At 29.6% G+C, this 27,726-nt stretch overlaps 1 protein-coding gene across 4 annotated transcripts; it reads left to right on the top strand.

Annotated features, from left to right (window-relative positions):
• Positions 1-4,670: 4,670 nt before the first annotated feature.
• Positions 4,671-27,304, top strand: LOC130446140 (echinoderm microtubule-associated protein-like 2). Of its 4 annotated transcripts, none has more exons than XM_056782257.1 (10): positions 4,671-5,049; positions 10,169-10,270; positions 19,473-19,799; positions 20,403-20,613; positions 21,793-21,864; positions 24,387-24,692; positions 25,152-26,337; positions 26,400-26,487; positions 26,554-26,780; positions 26,846-27,196. In XM_056782257.1, exons 2-10 carry the CDS (start codon positions 10,228-10,230, stop codon positions 26,969-26,971), a joined length of 2,586 nt encoding a protein of 861 aa, XP_056638235.1. In that variant the 5' UTR covers positions 4,671-5,049; positions 10,169-10,227; the 3' UTR covers positions 26,972-27,196. The 4 variants fall into 4 exon arrangements, with proteins under 4 accessions (XP_056638235.1, XP_056638239.1, XP_056638226.1 ...); XM_056782261.1 differs by having other exon boundaries at positions 4,671-5,053; XM_056782248.1 differs by having other exon boundaries at positions 4,711-5,049; positions 20,391-20,613; positions 26,846-27,304.
• The last annotated feature ends 422 nt before the right edge of the window (positions 27,305-27,726 follow it).

Below are 27,726 nucleotides of genomic sequence, written 5' to 3'. Positions count from 1 at the left end.
AAACGCAAATTGCAAAATATTTTTATTCGACTTGATCAAAATGCCTTGTTACGATCCTGTCAATTAAATATATGTAACTACACAAGAACAAAAGGTTAGTAGTTCGTACGTTTATTAAAAAAAGAAGAAGAAATATAGTGCTAATCCAGCGTTGCCGAAACTACGACTTTTTACGTAGATCTATTTACGTGTGTATATAATAATATCATTATAAGTGATAGATTCTAATTTAAAATAGAGTTTATATAATTCGTAAAAGGTATAATCATTACAAATAAAATAAAAATTTTTTTTATATCTTATATATACTCATATAGTTTTGGTAATTTTAAAATTAATGATATTGCAAATAAAAACAATCCGTTGTGTTGTAAAACGTTTAAATTTTGTCATTCGTTTCTTCCATAACGCAAATAATGGAAAATGAATTTATCAAACCATTTTTTATCTTTATATATTTGAAAACAAACTAATTAGGTCACCAAATTAAGTCGAAAGGAAAAATTTCGATTACTACGTGACAAAAAAGAAGAAAGCACGAGTCAATGAGGTTAAATAGCTCCACTAGACTTATGGCTATCTTGTTAATCAGTACCGGACTGACCCATATTACGTTTGATAGGTAGACAATTATTTAGTGAAATTATTTTATTTATACGTGTATTAAAAATTTTATACCGTATATATAGAGGTGTATTAATGGAATTTTGAAGATTGTATAAATGAGAATAACAAGTAAATAGTGGCATAAATAAATGCAATTAAATTTTGATATCAGCCAATTTTGAATAACAAAATATAAACAATTTTTAAGCAGTAGATAACCAAAAAAATTGCGATCGGGATTTGTTTGAGTTTTAACCTCGATTTAATTAAATAAACACGTTAGGTTAGGTTAGTTTAGGTGATTTTTTTCTTGTAAAATTTGTATGTTTAAAGGATTATGTGATAAAATAAAACACAATTCGATTATACGTTAAACTTTATTCAAAAATTCGTTAAACAAAAATTTCTTTTTAGAAATTGAACATTGCGACTGGTACCGGTATAATTTTCATGCGCTATTTTTAAATAAAATGGAATTTTTTTTTTCAAAATAACCGAATTAGTGAAAAATTTGAAACTTCTTGATTAATTAGAGCTAACTGCAATAACTATATTATCCGACACACGTTTCGATAATCAAATTATCCTCTTCAGATACCTAAGGCTTGTTTTAGTTACAAAAATTATTTTTACCGATTTTAGTGCCATTTTGTGGGTAGAAATTTGATTTAAAAAAGTTACAGTACCGATACAAGAGGCGAGGTTGTCAAAAATGCCATTTTTTTGAAAATAACTCGTGAAAAAAAAGCGTTTGTACATCGTTTTTTTTAAATAAACGTATAACGACTAAAAACTTTAAATTAATGAGACTTAATTTTCCATAAAATAAATATTTACATATTTACAATATAACAAGACATCCTATATATTTTAACAGATCCGTATTTTACGTAACAAAAAAATAAATAAATAAAAAATTTGTTAAATTAAATTATTTATAAAAATCGACGTATGTCATTATAGATACGATTTGCTCGTTTCTCAGTTTCCCTACATACCAAGCGATGTGCGCCCCCCCCCCTTTACGCATTTTTTTATCACAATTTAAAACACCCCTTTTCAGTCACCGTAACTAAACTCAGTACCAATCTGCAGATCGTGTGATAGATCAGATTTTTTGTGAATAAAAACCCAGGACCAAGGATCTTCTAGGATAATAGGCGGTGAAATCCCTTAGGAAATCGACACCGTGGGGATTTTTAACCGCACAGTTAAACGCATCCTTTCGGCAATGGTGTAACTTGACCTGTATGTATATCCTTCAACAAAAACTCATTTCAAGACGTTCTAAAATGAAGTACTAACGGTAATTGCGGTCCATTTTCGACGTTGTTTCACTATAATCGAAAAAATTTGAAGTAGTTTCAACTAGATGGCGTTACGGTACACAATAAACGTTAATTAACCTCTTTCGGTAACAAAATTCGACTACAGATTTAGTCTCATGTGATTTTTTTCTTCGTTACATGAAAAATAATATTTATAGTGCTTCGATTAATGTGATAGCTTATTTTGGAATGTACACACGTAATTATTAACTCATTTAATGACGTACGACCATTTTTATAACGTAAGACCTACAAGTATTTCATAACCTCAATCTCAACCGAATTAAATTGGAATAAAAACTGATATTTTGTATTGTATTTATTTGAATTTGACAATTGAAATGTCGATTAAAGTACGTCATGTGTCAGTCAAACGTCATTTGTTCTATTCTAATATTACTATGAGGTAAAATAACTTGCAAAAGTGAATTTGAATAGTATACTTTCGAAAAATCTAGTAAAACTAGTTGTAGATTATAAATGAAAATCGATTAAACGAGATATTCAGCCGGCTATAAATAGAGAAATGACATATTCGAATAAGTGTAACACCTAAAAAATCAGTCTATTTATCGTTTTAAGGCAATCTTGTAAAAATTCTTTGATCAAATACTACGTTTTTTTATTATTATTATTATTATTTTTTCAACTAATTTACATAATATCCAACCGTATTAAATATATACCTTCCTTACAATATCAACAAGTGTATAGAATTTCCGTTACGTTTTTCTATTTACAATCAACAGTTTGGACAGTAAAATCACCTGAATCGAAACAAACCCCAATTTACCGAAATATTTTAATATTCAAACGCGTATATTAGATCACAAAGCCGCCCCTGTCTAATGGGAAATTCAAATTTCGGCAAAAACTCAACATAAAACCTGCGAGGAATGTTTCAGTACAAAAATATGTGTAGTGTAGGTCTCGAAGCCGCCCCTGTCTAATAGAATCCGCTAATGTTGTCTTTAGAATACAAATACGTGTAAAGTAGGTATAAGAACCGCCCCCGTTCAATGAAATAATTTCTCATTTTGAGATAATTATTGATTTTCGTATATAAATATATGTAATGTAGGCGTTGAAACCGATCCTGTTCAATAGAATATCCAAGTTTTAGTAAATCTCCTGATTTTTCCAATCTAGAAGCTTCCAAAAGAAGTTTCCAGATAAAATTTAGTTTAATAATATATCTATATTAATACAAACGTTTTTTAAATTGCTTTTAAATCCGGCCCTGTCGTAATTCAAAGTGACAATTGGTAATGACGTCATAATGATGCCTTGCTTTGGAGAAGACAACTTCACAATAGTTGCGTTTGGTAACATTGTTGGCGAAACAAAGCGATTTGTATCACTTGACCATAGGTGATAATTACCGAACAGTAAACGATTAACCCAAAATAATGGAAGTCGCCTGTTCAGAATTTGAACTAGTAAAGTATGGAGCCTTATGAAATTACGCAAATTGATTTTTTAAAGCTTATTTGCTGTGTATTAATAGAGAACCAATTAGTACTGAAGATGATTATCAACGTAACGTAACCTCTGGAGACGATAAGTATTGTAATAGATCAGTTCTTATGCATTACGAATGAGAATATTTATTTTTTATATACAAAAACAACACACAATATATAAATATAAACAACTGTAGAATAAAATAGCTAATTAATTGGTTTGAAATGTAGAACGAAACGTCAAATGTCAAATATGAAAACTATTTTTCAAGATTCGGACCAGAGATATCACTCGGAGTGCTTAAAAACGTATATAACCGAACGCGAACCGAGCAGTGGTATAGAAATAAATGGATTACCGAACAATCAGAGTCATCAGATGTTCTTAGTCGAACGCAGTAATATATTTACGTCAAACTGGCGGCTGTGGGGTAAACAATTGATTTTCTCGTATGTTACCCGTGCTAGCTTTTTTTTCGGTAGTGAGAGTTGTTTTGTATTGTATGTTTGGCATAAAATGTTTCTTCATTTGAAATGACAGATTGTGTAATGACAATTTATAATACGTAGTAGATTTGACAACGTCGGTTTGTTACGTTTGGATCGTTCTATAAATAAACTTATTTTTTTCCCAGTAAGCAAGGTCGAATTTTGTAATTATGAGATAACTCATCACAGGCGGTAATAGTAACGAATATATAGGATTTCATCGAGAATAAATAGAATTTAGTTTATAAAACGTAAATGTGGATAAAAAAGTTTTCTCAAAAAAAAAAAAAAAATAAAATAGACATAAATTTTGAGGTTATGTGAAAAAAGTGTAAAAACAAAAGTTTTAGATCTTTTTATTACCTACAATTTTCCTTTATAATATTTTTCTATAGGACTTGTAGTTTCACCGCAAATCGAGATAAATCGTTTTTTACCCTCAAGAACTCAACCCCTTTCATTTCCAAACCTCACATCTACCGTAAATTACTTTTTCTTCCATTTTTATTATATTTCCTTCCATTACTAATTGTTTCATCCATTTGCTACTTTTAAAAGTCTATTAAAAATAATATTCGTGAATGACGTCACAAATATTCAAAATCCCTTTCGTATTTATTCCTTTTCGATATAAAATCTGACAATTATTTATTGTTTAAGTAGATATCCGTTAGTTTCGCATAACTGGATATACATTGTTCAATTTTTTTTCAAGCTGATCGTATCTATAAAAAATCCGAACTGACAACAATGTCTGTGGTACCACCTCTGTGTTATTGACAATAACAAAGAGTGGTTCGGTCGAGAAGAGAAATATTCACACACGTATATACACACACGACGAAGAGATTACGTTTCATTTTCCAACGGCAGGCAATATAATATAGATAGAGAGAGGGAGAGGTAAATTGAAAAGGTAAAGAGAGGAAGTAGTGGGAGAGATACGATACGAAACGTTCACCTGAAAATCATGTCGGTGGTCGTTCGTCGATGCAGAAGGTGAATTATAACTTTATAAGGACTTGCTTTTAACTGTTAACGTAATTTTTATACCGACATTGTTTTGTGAGTGAGAGTGTGGAAAGACCATTGGAATTTTAAATTGAAAACAATTTGAAGTTTCTAATAGTGTCATATAGGAATAGATAACGGCAAAATTGCAAGTAAGTACGTAATAAATTTGTTTATACAAATATATTTTATAAATAAAAATTACGTAAATTTGATTTAATATCTCAGAATGCTACTAATGATTATATAGTTACGCAAATTCTTCTGTTATTTACTTTAATAGGATTTAAAACATAATAAAATTATTCAATTCATATGTTTTGTTGAAAAGTGAAATTTATAACCTATTATTTGTATTCATTATAAAAGTATTTTTTAATCGTGTGTATATTTAGTACAATTATAAATTTCAAACTTAACCAAATGATATACAAGAAAAGTTATAACAAAAATTTGATTGGTTATTCTCTACATTTTATGATATTTGTCTTCTATGTAATGAAAATGGCGTCTTGAAGTACAAATCAATTTTGTATTTAAATAAGTCGATACGAGTAATATCAGGCAAATAAGATGGTTGTAAATTAAGTGTTTCGATGAGATATTCGTTTATAATTATAAAAACTTTAACAATTCAAATAACGCAAATACTTCTACCACAATTCTGTAACGAATTTGATATATCTATATGATATATAAGGTGTTTCGTTTAACGAGAGGAAATGTGCTATTATAAAAAGAACTTTTTGTTGTATATCGATGAGTTTTTTTATGCTTTCACCCCCCCGATCTATACAAATTTACTTTCTCTAGCGTGAGAACAGGAAATGCACGTTTAAAAATACGATATTTTATTGTCTTTAATAAATTTTATAATGTCCGTTCAATATCTATTTAATCTAAAATTTATTATCGAAAATTTAATTCAATAGGATTATATCTGGCATGAATTAATTTCAGATACTTAAGATATTGTTTATACAGCGTGGGGTAATCAACTAAATATTAAAATTTAATTGACAGATAAAGCGTTAAGGCCCTATTACACTTATCGAGTAGGCGATTACATTTTTGTCAGGGCTGACATACACTGATATCGAGACCATTCGTGGCGGGATTCTTCGTTTTTAAACACGGTGACGTTTCTCGAAGCTAGACCATCAAGTGCGCCTGTCAGTTTTTTACAAGCTGATCCCATAGAGTTCCGTAGTTCAATATTCTTGTTTACGAGGGTTATTAGACAATTTATGAAAATTTCGCGGGATATTGATGGTGAGATTGTATGATAGGTATGTGTAAAAATTTTAAACAAACATATAAATTTCAATAATATTTAATAATTAAAAATCAACACGTGACGGTTATATATTTAGAAAACGTTTCAAGGTCTTCCAGACTCTAAATATGCGTAGAGGTGATCCATTACTAATTTATACCCGAAATAATACAAAGTATAATTAATAATTTGGTTATAGTAGTTTTTTATTAATCAATTAAATATTCTAAATATATTTCAAATTCAAATTTCGCGGGTAATACTCAGTAAATATATTTACAGTTTATAATAAATTGTATTTTTTGATTAGAGTTCATTGATATGATAAAATAAGTCTTGACGCGACAAAACGGTTATGAAATTACAGCGAAAAATGTCTTTTTGGGGTCAATTAAGGTCAATGTAAATAATATAATAGGCGGCAATGTAATGTACTCTTATTTCTAGTTACCAATGTCAATTTTACAAATGTCAGTTGTCATAGTTACTGGCCATTCACCTAATAAGTAACTAGTCAGCTTCTATTGTTAGATAAATATTTTTATAATGGTAATAGTAATAAGAAATTTAGTTCTGATTTTTTTAAAACAACAAAAGTTCGTGAGAAAATTATCTCCATGACATATTATGTATATATTAGGTGATAAGAATACGTAAATGATTACAGAATATATTTGAGTTCAGTGGGCGTGTACTTCGCGTACAAAATGGCGGATATTGTTCAACAAATTCCCAATTTTAGTTCATTAACTTTTACAACAATCTTCGTAGACTAAATTTGAATCAATTTTGAAATTTCTATAAAAAATTTTCAATGGTACTTAACAGACTGTGAAGAACAGGTGACACGACAGATGTTTCTATACATCTGTCTTTTGTAGGTGTTTGAAAGAACATTTTTAGGTTAGGTGGAAGTCTATCTATTAACAAATTTATTTCTCTCTACTTCTTTTTTTTGAATAGAAAATTAATTATAGTAATATTAACACTAGTGAAACTTCCATTTCGAAGATTAAATGTCCTTGATCTATTAAAGACGCCCCGATTTTTTTTTTTTTTTCACTTTCAATAGCTACTTTATACTTTCGAAAAATTTTTTAACAATAGCGACGACGTTACGTAAGCAAATTCTTATTTTTTTAACGACAGACGTCCATAAATTATTCAAATTTTTAGAGGTCGATTGTTAAAATAGTCAGGGCCGTACTAGATTTTTTTATAATTATATGAATCGTTATTGTAGAGTTGTACTAAATTGTTTATGTTTAATATAAAATTATTTTGAGTTTATTTTTCTATTTAACACATTAAGCAGTTGGTATTTAATCCACTCATGGTGAAATTTGACCTCCACGGGCCTCTTGTCTTACATGGAGAACAGGAAATAAAACAGGAAACTGACTCGACGTGTATTTCATATTATAAGGGTTCTTTTTGTAATCTTGTATATTTATGACATCACCCCAATGTAATATCCTGTAGATGAGGATTAGTTTCATTATATGAAAAGTAAAAAGTCCAACATACACTGCCCGTTAAAAGTAATTCTTGAATGAAGGAATCTTAATTTGTTTATGAAACCTTAATCGATTAAAACTATGAAATTTTTATTTTTGAAATGTCCTGTGTTCTCAAAATACAGGGTGATGAAGTTAGCTTTAATTTTTTGGTTGATAAAAATTTTTAATAACGATACCATTCTCTAATTTGGTCTATATCTCCAAAATGGCTGAACTTGGAAACTTTTTGAAAAATAGACTAGTTTCTTGAAGAATTGATTGAAAAACTGTGAAATTTTCATATTTGAAATAATACGTGTTTCCAAGATACAGAGTGTCAAAGTTGACCTTGTTAAAAGTTTTTAAAAATGACATCATCCGCTAATTTGGTCTATATCTCCAAAATGGCTGAACTTGGAAACTTTTTGAAAAATAGACTAGTTTCTTGAAGAATTGATTGAAAAACTGTGAAATTTTCATATTTGAAATAATACGTGTTTCCAAGATACAGGGTGTCAAAGTTGAACTTTATGTTTGGTTGATGAAATATTTCAACATCGACACCATCATCTAATTTGGTCTATATCTCCAAAATGGCTAGACTTGGAAACTTTTTGAAAATTGGAATCGATTCTCAAAGAATTGTTCTAGAAACGGTGAAATTTTCATATTTGAAATAATACGTGTTTCCAAGATACAGGGTGTCAAAGTTGAACTTTATGTTTGGTTGATGAAATATTTCAACATCGACACCATCATCTAATTTGGTCTATATCTTCAAAATGGCTAAAGTTGGAAACTTTTTGAAAAATAGACTAGATTCTTGAAGAATTGATTGAAAAACTGTGAAATTTTCATATTTGAAATAATACGTGTTTCCAAGATACAGGGTGTCAAAGTTGAACTTTATGTTTGGTTGATGAAATATGTCAACATCGACACCATCATCTAATTTGGTCTATATCTCCAAAATGGCTAAACTTGGAAACTTTTTGAAAAATAGACTAGTTTCTTGAAGAATTGTTCTAGAAACGGTGAAATTTTCATATTTAAAATAATACGTGTTTCCAAGATACAGGGTGTCAAAGTTGAACTTTATGTTTGGTTGATGAAATATTTCAACATCGACACCATCATCTAATTTGGTCTATATCTCCAAAATGGCTAGACTTGGAAACTTTTTGAAAATTGGAATCGATTCTCAAAGAATTGTTCTAGAAACGGTGAAATTTTCATATTTGAAATAATACGTGTTTCCAAGATACAGGGTGTCAAAGTTGAAATTTATGTTTGGTTGATGAAATATTTCAACATCGACACCATCATCTAATTTGGTCTATATCTTCAAAATGGCTAGACTTGGAAACTTTTTGAAAATTGGAATCGATTCTCAAAGAATTGTTCTAGAAACGGTGAAATTTTCATATTTGAAATAATACGTGTTTCCAAGATACGGGGTGTCAAAGTTGAACTTTATGTTTGGTTGATGAAATATTTCAACATCGACACCATCATCTAATTTGGTCTATATCTTCAAAATGGCTAGACTTGGAAACTTTTTGAAAATTGGAATCGATTCTCAAAGAATTGTTCTAGAAACGGTGAAATTTTCATATTTGAAATAATACGTGTTTCCAAGATACAGGGTGTCAAAGTTGAAATTTATGTTTGGTTGATGAAATATTTCAACATCGACACCATCATCTAATTTGGTCTATATCTTCAAAATGGCTAAAGTTGGAAACTTTTTGAAAAATAGACTAGATTCTTGAAGAATTGATTGAAAAACTGTGAAATTTTCATATTTGAAATAATACGTGTTTCCAAGATACAGGGTGTCAAAGTTGAAATTTATGTTTGGTTGATGAAATATTTCAACATCGACACCATCATCTAATTTGGTCTATATCTTCAAAATGGCTAAACTTGGAAACTTTTTGAAAAATAGACTAGATTCTTGAAGAATTGATTGAAAAACTGTGAAATTTTCATATTTGAAATAATACGTGTTTCCAAGATACAGGGTGTCAAAGTTGAACTTTATGTTTGGTTGATGAAATATTTCAACATCGACACCATCATCTAATTTGGTCTATATCTCCAAAATGGCTAGACTTGGAAACTTTTTGAAAATTGGAATCGATTCTCAAAGAATTGTTCTAGAAACGGTGAAATTTTCATATTTGAAATAATACGTGTTTCCAAGATACAGGGTGTCAAAGTTGAACTTTATGTTTGGTTGATGAAATATTACAACATCGACACCATCATCTAATTTGGTCTATATCTCCAAAATGGCTAGACTTGGAAACTTTTTGAAAATTGGAATCGATTCTCAAAGAATTGTTCTAGAAACAGTGAAATTTTCATATTTGAAATAATACGCGTTCCCAAGATACAGGATGTTAAAGTTATTAAATATTTCATTTTTTAACGACATTTGTTCCCAACATACATGGTGGTTATATAGAGCTGTTTATCGTAACTCTTTTCCAGATTCTATAATGGAAAATGGTCGCAACAAGTTATGATAACATTTCGTACACATCTTGAATATGCAGTTGCGCAGCAACTCCATGGAATCCCCCGTTGAAAACCGTAAGTATATATAAATACAATTCCAAACCCTCCCCTTCCTTTATTCACTTATAATTAATATTTTTTATACATAATTTCTCGAAATTATCGTAATTAATAATAGAGATAACATCATTAAGAAATATTTTTTACGTAAAACAATTAGGTAACACTAAAATTGATTTGCCACATATTTTTTTCACCTTATTAAAAAATACGTGATTTAAACAATTAAACACCTTAATTAGTATTTCAAATTGAGTTCTAGCCATTAAATGAAACGTTCCCAAACGTTTTTATCGCCTTTTCAGTCCCAAAAATGATATTTAATTATTACAGCGAAAGTTTTACACTGAAATTATATCGTTTTACAGCTATTTTTCACTATATCGGGTGTCCAAATAAAATAATACGAAAAATTATAAGTACAATAGTCATCAAATCTAAAAAATTATCAATACATTGTTTATTCGTCTCCTAGCAACTAAAAGTTGATATTAAACACCCGATTTGATTCCTCTGGATTTAATATTTGTCATCAAACGTCAAAATTGCAAATTATCTACTAGATTTAATCCCTTCGACATTCTATGTAATCGTAAGTTTTCATAAATATCTAATTTTACGACTAAATTAAGTTTTTTTCTAATTCTACACGTTCCTAAATGTTAAAAATATTAATTATAAATCGAATTTCGTAGGAGATCTATTATCTAAAATAATCACCTGATTTGATTCCTCTAGATTTAATATTTGTTATGAATTGTCCTAAGTACGGACCAGATTTAGTTCCTTCTATGTCTTGTACGTTCCCAGGTATAAAATAAACGTATTGAAACTTGGAAATAGTATGTAATAATCCGTAAAGAAATCTATTCAAAATCACCGTATTAATTAAAATTCCCAAAAACAAACACGTACTTTTTAAAAATCGAAATAAAAAATGAGTCGTAACTTGGATGTTATAAAATGGCTACTGCCTGTTCGTTTACATAGATCGTAAAATTCAATTTGTATAAAATCGATTCTAATTTATGTATTTCAATCGATTAGAAACATTTCCTGATATTTCTAACATTGTATTGAATTCTTGTAAAAGAATCGAAAACCATAATCCCGATCATTCGATTATTTTGTAATAATTAATGGTATAGAATCGTGCATATAATCGTTGAAAGTAGTAGAGTAACTGTATACTCATAGGATGAGGCTAATAAACAATAAAAAAGAAGAGCGAAATACTATATTGAAATAGACACATAAACAATATGTATTTATTAAATTCTCGTTAAATGGTTTAAAAAATATAGAAACGAATGTAATTCTATTAATTTATTTGAATAGTTAATATATTTATTGGTTATCGATCATAATTATTAGTAATAATATCTATTATTTAATAACATGGATGAATGAGATTCAATTATCATCTTTTATTTATCTCCACGAGTAGTAAAGGCTGATTCTATCATCGTTATAAATAAATATAATAACAATTGTTGATTATTTGAAATTGTAAAAAGTTGTGGCGTAGTATTCTCCTCGTTTTTTTTTTTTCTTATTTATTTAACTTAGTTTTGCATAACGTTGATAGATGATGTGCGAAATTGAATTTTCGTAATGCAGCCGTTACCGAATGAAAAAAAGTATTTGACATAAATATTCACCAGGCCAGATTCGAGATTTATTATTTTTTTCGTGATTTTGTCACGTGTTCTCAAGATACGGGGTGATAAAGTTGACCTTGTTAAAAGTTTTTAAAAATGACATCATCCGCTAATTTGATATATATATCCAAAATGGCTGAACTTGGAAACTTTTTGAAAAATTGAATAGATTCTTAAAGAATTGTTTGAAAAACTGTGAAATTTTCATATTTGAAATAATACGTGTTTCCAAGATACAGGGTGTCAAAGTTGACCTTGTTAAAAGTTTTTAAAAATGACATCATCCGCTAATTTGATATATATATCCAAAATGGCTGAACTTGGAAACTTTTTGAAAAATTGAATAGATTCTTAAAGATTTGTTTGAAAAACTGTGAAATTTTCATATTTGAAATAATACGTGTTTCCAAGATACAGGGTGTCAAAGTTGACCTTGTTAAAAGTTTTTAAAAATGACATAATCCGCTAATTTTATATATATATCCAAAATGGCTGAACTTGGAAACTTTTTGAAAAATTGAATAGATTCTTAAAGATTTGTTTGAAAAACTGTGAAATTTTCATATTTGAAATAATACGTGTTTCCAAGATACAGGGTGTCAAAGTTGACCTTGTTAAAAGTTTTTAAAAATGACATCATCCGCTAATTTGATATATATATCCAAAATGGCTGAACTTGGAAACTTTTTGAAAAATTGAATAGATTCTTAAAGAATTGTTTGAAAAACTGTGAAATTTTCATATTTGAAATAATACGTGTTTCCAAGATACAGGGTGTCAAAGTTGACCTTGTTAAAAGTTTTTAAAAATGACATCATCCGCTAATTTGATATATATATCCAAAATGGCTGAACTTGGAAACTTTTTAAAAAATTGAATAGATTCTTAAAGAATTGTTTGAAAAACTGTGAAATTTTCATATTTGAAATAATACATGTTTCCAAGATACAGGGTGTCAAAGTTGACCTTGTTAAAAGTTTTTAAAAATGACATCATCCGCTAATTTGATATATATATCCAAAATGGCTGAACTTGGAAACTTTTTGAAAAATTGAATAGATTCTTAAAGAATTGTTTGAAAAACTGTGAAATTTTCATATTTGAAATAATACATGTTTCCAAGATACAGGGTGTCAAAGTTGACCTTGTTAAAAGTTTTTAAAAATGACATCATCCGCTAATTTGATATATATATCCAAAATGGCTGAACTTGGAAACTTTTTGAAAAATTGAATAGATTCTTAAAGATTTGTTTGAAAAACTGTGAAATTTTCATATTTGAAATAATACGTGTTTCCAAGATACAGGGTGTCAAAGTTGACCTTGTTAAAAGTTTTTAAAAATGACATCATCCGCTAATTTGATATATATATCCAAAATGGCTGAACTTGGAAACTTTTTGAAAAATTGAATAGATTCTTAAAGAATTGTTTGAAAAACTGTGAAATTTTCATATTTGAAATAATACATGTTTCCAAGATACAGGGTGTCAAAGTTGACCTTGTTAAAAGTTTTTAAAAATGACATCATCCGCTAATTTGATATATATATCCAAAATGGCTGAACTTGGAAACTTTTTGAAAAATTGAATAGATTCTTAAAGAATTGTTTGAAAAACTGTGAAATTTTCATATTTGAAATAATACATGTTTCCAAGATACAGGGTGTCAAAGTTGACCTTGTTAAAAGTTTTTAAAAATGACATCATCCGCTAATTTGATATATATATCCAAAATGGCTGAACTTAGAAACTTTTTGAAAAATTGAATAGATTCTTAAAGAATTGTTTGAAAAACTGTGAAATTTTCATATTTGAAATAATACGTGTTTCCAAGATACAGGGTGTCAAAGTTGACCTTGTTAAAAGTTTTTAAAAATGACATCATCCGCTAATTTGATATATATATCCAAAATGGCTGAACTTGGAAACTTTTTGAAAAATTGAATAGATTCTTAAAGAATTGTTTGAAAAACTGTGAAATTTTCATATTTGAAATAATACGTGTTTCCAAGATACAGGGTGTCAAAGTTGACCTTGTTAAAAGTTTTTAAAAATGACATCATCCGCTAATTTTATATATATATCCAAAATGGCTGAACTTGGAAACTTTTTGAAAAATTGAATAGATTCTTAAAGAATTGTTTGAAAAACTGTGAAATTTTCATATTTGAAATAATACGTGTTTCCAAGATACAGGGTGTCAAAGTTGACCTTGTTAAAAGTTTTTAAAAATGACATCATCCGCTAATTTGATATATATATCCAAAATGGCTGAACTTGGAAACTTTTTGAAAAATTGAATAGATTCTTAAAGATTTGTTTGAAAAACTGTGAAATTTTCATATTTGAAATAATACGTGTTTCCAAGATACAGGGTGTCAAAGTTGACCTTGTTAAAAGTTTTTAAAAATGACATCATCCGCTAATTTTATATATATATCCAAAATGGCTGAACTTGGAAACTTTTTGAAAAATTGAATAGATTCTTAAAGAATTGTTTGAAAAACTGTGAAATTTTCATATTTGAAATAATACGTGTTTCCAAGATACAGGGTGTCAAAGTTGACCTTGTTAAAAGTTTTTAAAAATGACATCATCCGCTAATTTGATATATATATCCAAAATGGCTGAACTTGGAAACTTTTTGAAAAATTGAATAGATTCTTAAAGATTTGTTTGAAAAACTGTGAAATTTTCATATTTGAAATAATACGTGTTTCCAAGATACAGGGTGTCAAAGTTGACCTTGTTAAAAGTTTTTAAAAATGACATAATCCGCTAATTTTATATATATATCCAAAATGGCTGAACTTGGAAACTTTTTGAAAAATTGAATAGATTCTTAAAGATTTGTTTGAAAAACTGTGAAATTTTCATATTTGAAATAATACGTGTTTCCAAGATACAGGGTGTCAAAGTTGACCTTGTTAAAAGTTTTTAAAAATGACATCATCCGCTAATTTGATATATATATCCAAAATGGCTGAACTTGGAAACTTTTTGAAAAATTGAATAGATTCTTAAAGATTTGTTTGAAAAACTGTGAAATTTTCATATTTGAAATAATACGTGTTTCCAAGATACAGGGTGTCAAAGTTGACCTTGTTAAAAGTTTTTAAAAATGACATCATCCGCTAATTTTATATATATATCCAAAATGGCTGAACTTGGAAACTTTTTGAAAAATTGAATAGATTCTTAAAGAATTGTTTGAAAAACTGTGAAATTTTCATATTTGAAATAATACGTGTTTCCAAGATACAGGGTGTCAAAGTTGACCTTGTTAAAAGTTTTTAAAAATGACATCATCCGCTAATTTGATATATATATCCAAAATGGCTGAACTTGGAAACTTTTTGAAAAATTGAATAGATTCTTAAAGAATTGTTTGAAAAACTGTGAAATTTTCATATTTGAAATAATACGTGTTTCCAAGATACAGGGTGTCAAAGTTGACCTTGTTAAAAGTTTTTAAAAATGACATCATCCGCTAATTTTATATATATATCCAAAATGGCTGAACTTGGAAACTTTTTGAAAAATTGAATAGATTCTTAAAGAATTGTTTGAAAAACTGTGAAATTTTCATATTTGAAATAATACGTGTTTCCAAGATACAGGGTGTCAAAGTTGACCTTGTTAAAAGTTTTTAAAAATGACATAATCCGCTAATTTGATATATATATCCAAAATGGCTGAACTTGGAAACTTTTTGAAAAATTGAATAGATTCTTAAAGAATTGTTTGAAAAACTGTGAAATTTTCATATTTGAAATAATACGTGTTTCCAAGATACAGGGTGTCAAAGTTGACCTTGTTAAAAGTTTTTAAAAATGACATCATCCGCTAATTTGATATATATATCCAAAATGGCTGAACTTGGAAACTTTTTGAAAAATTGAATAGATTCTTAAAGATTTGTTTGAAAAACTGTGAAATTTTCATATTTGAAATAATACGTGTTTCCAAGATACAGGGTGTCAAAGTTGACCTTGTTAAAAGTTTTTAAAAATGACATCATCCGCTAATTTGGTATATATCTCGAAAATGGCTGAACTTGGAAACTTTTTGAGAAATTGAGTAGATTCTTAAAGAATTGTTCTAGAAACGGTGAAATTTTCATATTTGAAATAGTACCTGTTTCCATAATACAGGGTGTCAAAGTTGGCCTTTATTATTTGGTTGATGAAATATTTCAACATCGACACCATCATCTAATTTGGTCTATATATTCAAAATGGCTGAACTTGGAAACTTTTTGAAAAATTGAATAAATTCTTAAAGGCTGGTTTAACTAATTTATTCATTTTAATGAATATTTTTTAAAGAAATTTCCCGCTTGATAGCTTTAAAAAAATGTTTTTTATTATTATTTTCTAATTAATTAATTAAAAATTAAAAATTTTGAGTATTTTTGGATGCGGATTTCAAACATCGTTTCCAACAAACTAGGTATTAATTATAGTGTCTCATATGTATGTCATTGAAAAATATATTAATATGATATCAATAAACTAAATAAAACCTTATTAGGTACAAGTCCATGCAAACCTGTTTCGGTATACTGGTAAAATCCATAATAGAAACAAGTTTTAATGCTATAGTCCATTCATTTAGCACACAAATCAATTCCAACTAAAAGTAATGAAACCACAAATATCATCGAAAAAGTTCACTAATTTTACTTCAAACTGGTTAACCACCCACTGTATTCGCCAGATCTGGCCTCCAACGATTTTTTTCTCGAAAAAATCTACCGAAAACTTTTAAGGTAACCCTCGTACATCGTTTTATCACCCAGCCGTAATTTGGCGAACTTATTTCCACAATCTTCTTTTTTAATAACTTTAACCCTGAACGAATCCAGTCACTTAGACACCCGTTTACTCAATCGATTCCTGTCAAAAATAAATCGATATCTCGATTGTTTTCGGAAATATAAAATTTTTCATGCAAATAAATAAATTTCCACGATTCAATTTTATGGAACAAGAAAATTGAAGTAAAAAAATCTTATTTTAATAATTTCAGTGTTAAAAGTAAATAATTACGTAATACGAGTTGATATAAATCATAATTATTATTTGGTATTATAATTAATGAGGTCGAGTTAGTATTTAAACCGTGAATTACTATTATCAAATAATAAAACATGAAAAAGTTGATTAAACATCAAAAATAAAACGTAAATAATTTTTTAATCATTATTGTTAGTATACTTTCGAAACCGTCTAGAGACGTATCGAGTTACGTCATCATTATTTTTATTGTACCGACCATATTTAATATTCAGAAGCCGTTTATGTGTAGTGGTCAAATAGAAAACAATTTCAACATACCTATATAAATAAACTTTTCGAATTTTTCCCCTTCATTATTACAGTTTCACAATGTACACAAGTGTTTTAATGAAACTTATAACAATTTGAAAATAATTCGGCTGGTCCGAGTGATGGAACGTCAAATAAATGTCAATATTTGACATATGTCTATTAAACGCGCTTGTACGCGAAATTCATCTTAATATTCGATATTCCGAGCACGTAGATTTCAAGGTTAAGACGATTTTTATTTATTTTGAGTCAATTTTATAATTTTAGTTCTCATATTATAAATGACGTTCCCACAATTTGAATAATAAAATATGGGAAACTTCAACTTTACCGACAAGAAGAATCTTGTGTATAATTAACGACGCCTACAGGTTAAATACAGATCCGGCTTCTATTTTTCGTAAAAAAAATTCTAATTCCTAATAAAACACTAATTCGGCATATCGGTCGCGCTATTTAAACTAAATTCAAATGATACCCGGTTTATTAAAATTAGTCGTGCTGTTTCTTTTTTAATTTCTTTATACTGTTAGTTTCTCTAGTATAAATTATAGTATATAATAGTTGTTAATAAAAAGATTGTTGATCATAATCTTAACTAGATACGAGTGGACGTTACATATTCATTCAACCATTAAGATTTTATATCAATGACCGTTCACTATCGTACAGGATGAATCATAAGTTAGTAAACAAAAAAAAAATTTGAAATATTTCGAATTCCTATTAGATTTTTCATTTGCCAGATAAAGCATTTCAATTCATTGTTAAGTTAATTAACATATTTACAGGGTAAGTCGAAATTTGCAATAATATTTGAAAAAAAAAAGTTTTAGGTGGCAATTATATTATTTTTCTTTGTGTAAACTGATTAAATATATAGAATACGTCGTATTATACACTTATTGTGTGTCACTTGTCACTATTTTCGTTAAGCAACCCGCTTAACCGTATAACCTCACAGCTAATGATTTCTTCTTCTTTTTTAAACGTCAAACGTCACTCGAAACAATTAGGTTATGTTGTTTAAACTGATTAAAGATATGGAATACGTCATATTATACATTTATTGTTATATGGAGTAACATAAAAACGATTTTGCACGTGTCTACATCTCGTCGACTGCTTTTAATGACTGCAAATGATTCAAAAATCGTTCTAATAGAAGTTTTTCCACTTTATTTTCGTTTAGCAACCCGCGTAACCGTATAACCTCACAGCTAATGATTTCTTCTTCTTTTTAAACGTCAAACGTCACTCGAAACAATTAGGTTATGTTGTTTAAACTGATTAAAGATATGGAATACGTCATATTATACATTTATTGTTATATGGAGTAACATAAAAACGATTTTGCACGTGTCTACATCTCGCCGACTGCTTTTAATGACTGCAAATGATTCAAAAATCGTTCTAATAGAAGTTTTTCCACTTTATTTTCGTTTAGCAACCCGCGTAACCGTATAACCTCACAGCTAATGATTTCTTCTTCTTTTTAAACGTCAAACGTCACTCGAAACAATTAGGTTATGTTGTTTAAACTGATTAAAGATATGGAATACGTCATATTATACATTTATTGTTATATGGAGTAACATAAAAACGATTTTGCACGTGTCTATATCTCGTCGACTGCTTTTAATGACTGCAAATGATTCAAAAATCGTTCTAATAGAAGTTTTTCGACTTTATTTTCGTTTAGCAACCCGCGTAACCGTATAACCCTACAGCTAATGATTTCTTCTTCTTTTTTAACTTCAAACGTCACTCGAAACAATTAGGTTATGTTGTTTAAACTGATTAAATATATGGAATACGTCATATTATACATTTATTGTTATATGGAGTAACATAAAAACGATTTTGCACGTGTCTATATCTCGTCGACTGCTTTTAATGACTGCAAATGATTCAAAAATCGTTCTAATAGAAGTTTTTCGACTTTATTTTCGTTTAGCAACCCGCGTAACCGTATAACCCTACAGCTAATGATTTCTTCTTCTTTTTTAACGTCAAACGTCACTCGAAACAATTAGGTTATGTCGGTTTCCATTAACGCATCATAACTTTTTAAAGATGTTAAATTCATTTGCGCAATAAAATAAAATTCACAGTACAAAAATCATAAGTAAATGTCGTATAAGTCATTTATACCTAGGTTGCACAAAAGTAAGTGTCTTTATAACATTTTTTATCTCTATAAACGAATAAATTTATTCCAGATGAGCTTGTAGAAAACGAAAATCACGTTCATAATGACAGAATATCCGAACTGGAACGTAAAGTTAGCGAGCAACAAGACGAACTCGTTTGTCTCAAAGCGACACTCGCCGAAGCTTTGCGCAGACTCAATAATCTCGAATTATCTCATACCGGTTCACGTATACCTCAATCTCCGTCCGCTTCCTCAACACCGACGAGATTGAATAACGTCATTAAAGACGATTATAGCAAACAGAGTTATTCAACTTCGAAATTAGATGGACCGAGAAAAAGTTTCGCCGGATCTTCTTTACCACAACGGAAACAAGTACATTATAGGTCGACAGGTAATTTAGAGGATTGTATTTGAGTCCGAAATATGACGATTGAGGACAATTTAGGATAAAGTCACCCCCAATTGCCCTCTAACGTCATATTTTGAGCTCCACTGTAAAGCTCAGCTCTTTTTTTGCGAGGGACACCCTGTATAGTGTTTTTTAATAAATATTTTTATTGTTTCAAGTAATTTTATAATGTTATTATCTCAAAAAAACATTGTTTTATATTTTTTATTATTCAAAATTCCAAACTAACCTCAATTTTTTTCATAAATTTTACTTAAAAATCAAAATTCCAATACACTTGATTAATTTTTATAATTTTTGGTGGAATAAATCGAGTCGATACTTCGGATTCCGTTATACGGCTCTCCTCTGTGTAGGTTCTTCTGCGGGACACCCTGTATAATATAACTTGTTTCATACTTTTTACTAATAAAAATTTCGAAAATTAATTTTTTTAATATGAATTTCGTTTAGTAATAAAAATTCTTCTCGATAAATTAATTGATGTAATTTTTGGTGGAATATATCGAGTCGATACTTTGTTTTGGCGCCTCTGAATTTTTTTATTTTGTTATAAAATGTACAGAGGAACAGTTTATTTAACAGGTAGCCTTCACAGCGACAGTCACAGTTCGAGTAGCGTGAGTCCGATACCATCCCCATCACCGCGAGCTACACCGGTACCTGTCAACAATACTATAAAAAGGCCAACTACGAGCGCCAGTTCGAGATCATCGAATAGCAGTTCTTCTTTACATAAAAGATGGAGTTCTACGGGGGATTTCAATCAGGTTCACCAAAACGGAATGGTATCAAAGTAAGTTGTTGTTTTTTGTATATAACGTGAACCAAAAAAAAAATTATTTTAGAAAAAAATGGGGTATTTGAAACAAATATTTTTTTATTATCAATTTCAGTGGAAAAAAAATTGATTTGTATGACGTAATATTTATAATTTTATTTTTTTCTTAATAATATACGAGGTGTGTTACTAAATATAATTTACGATCAAGAATTAATTATAATTATTGAATTTTTGTAAAAAGCCATTTGTATACCGTGAAATTTAGCAACCAAATTTAATTTTTCTCAAGTCATATACGAGGTGTGTTGCAAAATATTATTCACGCTTAAGAGTATTGTACTATTATTATTGCTTTTTTTAAAAAAAAAAAAAAGTTGTGTTATAATCTTATTACTAATTATATTTTAGGTCAACATACAGATTTTGATTCAAATATTCGAATTTTTTAGCACGTAAATGACACTTTTGAGTTTATTTGTATATTTTGATTTATACTGAAAAATATCATTAAAAACAAAAAAAAAACTTTTTAGATCTATACTAGACGTCATTTTACAAGAAAAAACAACTTGAAAATGATAAAAAAAAATATATTTTATCTTTGAGTAAAATCATATTTTTCGACGTACCTCGTATACTATTACAAATATCTCTTGTTTTCGTTAATGGAGAGATTTTTATAAAAAAATGATTTTATTTCAAAAATTAATAATGAAAGTTTTATAAAACATAAAAAAAATTGTAAAATGTATACGGGGTGGATCATAAATTGATATGGGGTGGTAAAACTCACTTTTATTTCAATATTCCTTTATAGATTAAAAAAAAATCGTATTAATTATTAATAAACCTATTTATTTACAAAAATTGTCGTCATTTTTATTTGAATTCAATACTCTATATATACTACCTCGTAAATTAACAAAAATATTACCTTCCGAACGTGTAATTACAATTATGAATCACCCTATACAAGTTAGTTGGGTTATACAATACTAGATGGCGTTAACGGTTATTCGTTTGAATTGCGTGTTGCCAACAACTTAAATACAATATTCCAAGGACAAATTTACCGTACGAATCAAGTGATGTTATTAAATTTGAGGTTATAATAAATCTAAATCATTTTTTTATTATTTTCTTACATAAAAAAACACGTTATTTGAAGAACGCGACGTCATTTTATTTCAGATATTCAACGAGATCTTTTCTAAATATATCTGCTAAAGTTAATAACCACTTTCCCGGCCATTATAAACACGGGTAAGTTTTTGTTTTGTTGTAATTATATCGATATCCGTCCTTTATAACAAACCTGCGTATAAATTTGTTAGTGCTCGAATGCGGTCCGTTTCCTTCCTCTTTTGGTTCATATCAAGTTTTGTTCGCGATCAGTCGCTTGGAAAAAAACATTCAATTCAATTATTACACAATCTGTAATTTTGCTAGTGTGTAAACCGAGCCGTCGAATTGTATCAGTGAAATATGGATAAAAAGTAAGATTTTTAATCGTTTTAGTTGTTTTGGATAGTATTTCTGAAAATGATACTTGTTGAATTTGGTGTTTGTTTGAGCTGTTTATGGCGGGTGGTTTGACCTTGATGGAATTTTAAGGACGTGGCGGTTGCCGAGATTATGAATCATTTAGTGAATTGATGTAATCTGGTTATAATTTCAGGGTCGATGGCGGGATAGTTTTATCGATTTAAAGGTGTGATAATTGTGTAACCTACATTAGATTTTTTTTTATAAAACTACCCGATTCATTGTGTAAATCGATAAATTGTCGTATTTAAAATGAAATGTATCAAAATCGAAAATTCAACACTTTTTGGCCCGTGAAAAATCGAAAAACCGTAAATTTGTATCAGAAATTAGTATTAAAATGTTTTTTTTTTCCGGAGAGAACATAAAATTTGAATAAAAAATGATTGTATATCATAATTTAAACAATTTTTACAAATTATTTAAAAAAATTGAGGAGTTCTATGATAAAAGGGAATCCTAACCTATAATTTTTTAATAATTTGTAAATATTGTTTAAATTATGTTATTCAATTGTTAATTTTTCACAATGTTCGTTTTTGTATGTAACTTTTGAGAAAAGTACTACTTGAGTTCACTTTTTGGAAAAAATGATTTTTTTTGTCAAATAAGTATCAACATTTCAATTTTTTGTATTAAATGCGTGAACAAAACGGGAAAAAACTATTGAAAATTGCCGTTTTTCGAACTATAGAGGTTATGTGTGTACAGAATTAAGTTTTTACGTATTTTTGAGGTTACGTGCATATAAAAATGGGGTTATGAACTTACAAAATCACGGCTTTTATCAACTATTGAAGTTGTACATTGCTATTGTTAAATTTTGATGTTTTGATTATATAAAATTACGTTTTCGTATTTGTTTTGAGGTTATGTTTATAAAAAATTGCGTTTTCTGTAGGTTTGGGGCACAATTTGGCTGTTTTATCGAATTATTTTAGGTTATGTACGAACAAAATGAAGTTTTCGTGCATTTTTGAGGTTACGTGCACACAAAATTGTACTTTTGAAGTTATGAACTTACAAAATCACGGCTTTTATCAACTTGAGGTGATATTATGCCCATTTGTGTTAAATTTTGAGATATTGATCATAAACAATTACGTTTTCGTATTTTTTTTAAGGTTATGTTTATAAACTACGTTTACCATAGGTTTGGGGCATAATTTGGCTGTTTTATCGAATTATTTTAGGTTATGTACGAACAAATTGAAGTTTTTGTAGACTTTTGAGGTTACGTGCACACAAAATTGTACATTTGAAGTTATGAACGTGAACAATCACGACTTTTATCAACTTGAGGTGGTATTATGACCATTTTTGTTAAATTTTGAGGGTTTGATCATAAACATTTACGTTTTCGTATTTTTTTTTGAGGTTATATTTATAAAAAACTCTGTAGATTTGTGGAACGAAATCGCTTTTGAGGTTATGAACGTGTATAATCATGAGTTTTAACAACTTTTGAGGTTATGTATCATTTGTATTTTTTCGTTTTCTAATTTTACAGTATCGAATATTCTTTCATTTTCATTATTACCGAAAAGATTTTCAAAACGATATATTTAGACAAAGTGACGAAAAAAAAATTCTATTTTAATCAAATTTTTCATTATACTAGTTTCAAGGTCATTTTAAGGGTATGTATAGCGTCTTTTTATCGATTGCTCCAATTATATCGCTTTGTTTTTAAATTAATTTCACAAAGTGGTTTTTTTTTTCATGGGGGTAATTTTCTGCTACTAATCAATTTATCAAACCGTCTATCGTACAATGTTTTCACGTGGAATGTTCACAGTTTAATTTTATCGAGTGCTAAATCGACTTGTTAGCGTGTCATTACAACCATAAATTTTGTAGCGACCTGAGTGTGAAATAATTAAAATTCAGTTAGAAGAAATACTGTTTCGAATACATTTTAAATTAAATTTAAAACAAATTTGTTTTATTCTAAGTTTATCGAAGTAACCTTGAAACTGCCATTCCATTAATTGTATAATAAGTTCAATAGATAATACTACCGATATTTAATAGAGGGAGCTACTGTAAAATGTTTATTTTTAATAACGGCAACGGCTTATAGATGGCGCCGCTTTAAATTAAATTATTTTAACGACCTTATTTCACATTCTATTAATTATTTATTACTTAATTCTGAATCGAATAGCGTTGAATAGTTGAATAACTTTTCTACGGGGGTTCAACAAAAAGTATAAAGGAATAAAATAATTTTTTTGCAGTATTAAAGACATAACCTATAATGAAGAAGAGAAAAGTCTGAGGTTTTTTTTGAGAGGTAGACCGATCGTCGTTTACGCCCCTTCCGATATAGGGGAAAACTACGAAATAACCAAAGTGTCTACTACTCCATCGAGGAGACTCAAACTCGATTGGGTGTACGGATACAGGGGAAAAGATTGCAGGTCCAATCTGTATTTTTTACCTACTGGAGAAATGGTTTATTTCGTTGCGGCTTTAGTTGTTCTGTATAATCCGGAGGAACAAAGTCAGAGGCATTATGCCGAACACACAGATGACGTCAAAAGGTAAATTTACACATTTTTTTCTTTTTTTTTTTTAGATAATTTTTTTTGTTGATCTACTTTCAAAATAAAAACAGTTTTTTAGCGATTTAACGAATAAAATGTTTAGGAAATTTCAACTTTTGAGGTTATATACCGTATCGAACATAGTTACGTACACATCAAATTACGTTTTTCGATTGTTTTAAAGGTATGTTTAAATAAAAATTCATTTTTATTCCATTTTGAGGTTATTTTGTTGATTTCATAGATTTATATACGCAAGAAATTACATTTTTAAGATTAAATATGTACCAAATAGCGTCTATTGAGGTAATAGGTAACAATTGAGGTTATGTAAACTCGAAGATGCTTTTTTGAGGTTACGCATGTACAAAATTGCGTTTACGTCTACTGTTGAGGTTATGTACAGTTAAAAATTGTCTCCCACAGTTAAAATAAAAAGTAATGTGATAATTTCAGTTTAGCAATTCATCCCAACAAGATGACTATAGCGACGGGTCAATGCGCCGGTCATAACGGAATGGAAAAGAGACCCCACATCCGCGTTTGGCATACCGTATCCCTTCACACCCAAGCCGTAATCGGTTTGAACGATTTCGAACTGTCAGTTTGTTGTTTATCGTTCGGCAAAGCCGACGGAAGTCTTTTGGTCGCCATAGACGAAGCCCCGGATCACACGATATCCGTTTGGGATTGGCAGAAAGGCGAAAACGGTCACAAAATCACCGAAACCAAATGTTCCGTCGATACTATCGTGGCGGCGGAATTCCACCCTTTGGATCGCAACACGATCGTGACGTGCGGCAAATCCCACATAGCGTTCTGGTCTTTGGACGTGAACGGCACCCTTTACAAACGCATGGGTATTTTCGAAAGCAGAACCAAACCGAAATACGTGACTTGCGTTAATTTCCTTCAAAGCGGTGACGCCATCACCGGAGATTCCAACGGCAATTTAGCCGTATGGATCAGGGGCACCAACACCATATCCAAATATGTCAAACGCGTCCACGACGGATCCGTTTTCACTATCTGCGTAACTAAAGACGGAAGTTTCATCACCGGCGGTGGAAAAGATGGTAAATTGGTCGAATTTAGTCCGGATTTAACGCCCACCGGAATAGTTAGTCAGATCGAAGGACATTTTGGTGGTATCCGTATGATTTCGGAAGGAAGAGGTCGCCAAATATTGATCGGTACCACTCACAACTGCATCCTTTTGGGCACTTTCGAATTGGGATTCCAACCGATCGTATTGGGACATTCGGACGAAGTTTGGGCTCTATCTCCCCATCCGAACATACCCCAATTCGCCACCGCGGGATACGATAGAGTGTTGCAACTGTGGGATTCCATGTCGCACACGATCTTATGGAGCAAGGACATAGAGGAGCAAGCTCAGAGTATCTGTTATACACGAGACGGGACGTGCGTCGTCGTCGGTTGTATCGACGGTAAATGGATGGTGTTCGACGTCCAAACCAGGGAACTTTTGGTCCAGCACACCGACGGAAACGAACCGATTCAAGTGATCACATTTTCGCCGGACGGTACGTCCGTCGCTATGGGGTCCAGAGACAGCCAGATTTATATTTACCAAGTGTCCGATGACGGGACTAAATACTCGAGAGTCGGACGGTGTTCGGTGAGACTTTTTTCTTTTTCTTTTTTTTTCCCGATTAAAAATTTCGTTTTCTTAAAATTTAGGGTCATTCGAGTAGCGTGACTCATCTCGATTGGGCTAACAATAATCAAACTTTGAGATCGAATTCGGCGGATTACGAATTATTATTTTGTGAGTATTATTGAATACCGAGATATTTTTGTTTTAATTTATTTATTTTTTTTTTTTGAAATTTAGGGAATGCCGGTACTTGTCGTCAAATACCTCAAAGTAGCATCATGCGCGACGTCGAATGGGCTACGAATACTTGTACCATAACTTTTACCACCGTCGGTATATGGCCGGAAAACGCCGACGGCACCGACGTCAATTGTTGCGGTAAAAGTCACGATGCCGAGCTGTTGGTTACCGGAGACGATTTCGGGAAAGTTAAATTATACAGTTACCCGACTAGTCAACCGAGGGTAAGAAAAAAAAAACGACATTCTTCTTATTTAATCACTCGATATATTTTTTTTTTCACTTTCAGTCTCTGTGTCATAGTTACGGTGGTCATAGTAGTCACGTGACTGGTGTTAACTTCTTGTACGATGATTCGAGGATTATATCGATCGGAGGTAATGACACCGCCGTTCTTCAATGGACCGTTTCTTAAAAAGATTTTCTTTTTAATTTGAATTTGACTAGTTAAGAAGCAACACTTGTAGCATTTATTATATCGTTATTTATTATCCCACCAATTGTAGCACTATCCTAAAAAAAAATTAAAGAAAAATTAAATTTGTGCCAGAAAATATATCTAAAGCAAAATCTCGATAATACCCTGTATATTTTTATGTATAATTTACAACGTGTGATAAATAATATTTATATACATATATATTTAGTTGTTTTATTTAGATCCGATAGTTTCTAAAAGAAAGAGTATTTTATTAAAAAAAAAAAAAGGAATTACTAATAAATTTAATAAAAAACGCAAATTGCAAAATATTTTTATTCGACTTGATCAAAATGCCTTGTTACGATCCTGTCAATTAAATATATGTAACTACACAAGAACAAAAGGTTAGTAGTTCGTACGTTTATTAAAAAAAGAAGAAGAAATATAGTGCTAATGCAGCATTGCCGAAACTACGATTTTTTATGTGTTTAAATAATATCATTATAAGTGATGGATTCTAATTTAAAATAGAATTTATATAATTCGTAAAAGGTATAATCATTATAAATAAAATAAAATATTTTTTTATATCTTATATATACTCATATAGTTTTGGTAATTTTAACATTAATGATATTGCAAATAAAAACAATCCGTTGTGTTGGAAAACGTTTAAATTTTGTCATTCGTTTCTTCCATAACGCAAATAATGGAAAATTAATGTATTAAACCATTTTTTATCCTTATAT

Source organism: Diorhabda sublineata, chromosome 1 (genome assembly GCF_026230105.1).
Source record: "Diorhabda sublineata isolate icDioSubl1.1 chromosome 1, icDioSubl1.1, whole genome shotgun sequence".
NCBI classification, from domain to species: Eukaryota; Metazoa; Arthropoda; class Insecta; order Coleoptera; family Chrysomelidae; genus Diorhabda; species Diorhabda sublineata.
Note: the sequence above shows the minus strand (reverse complement) of the source record. Positions and strands in the feature narration are given on the sequence as shown.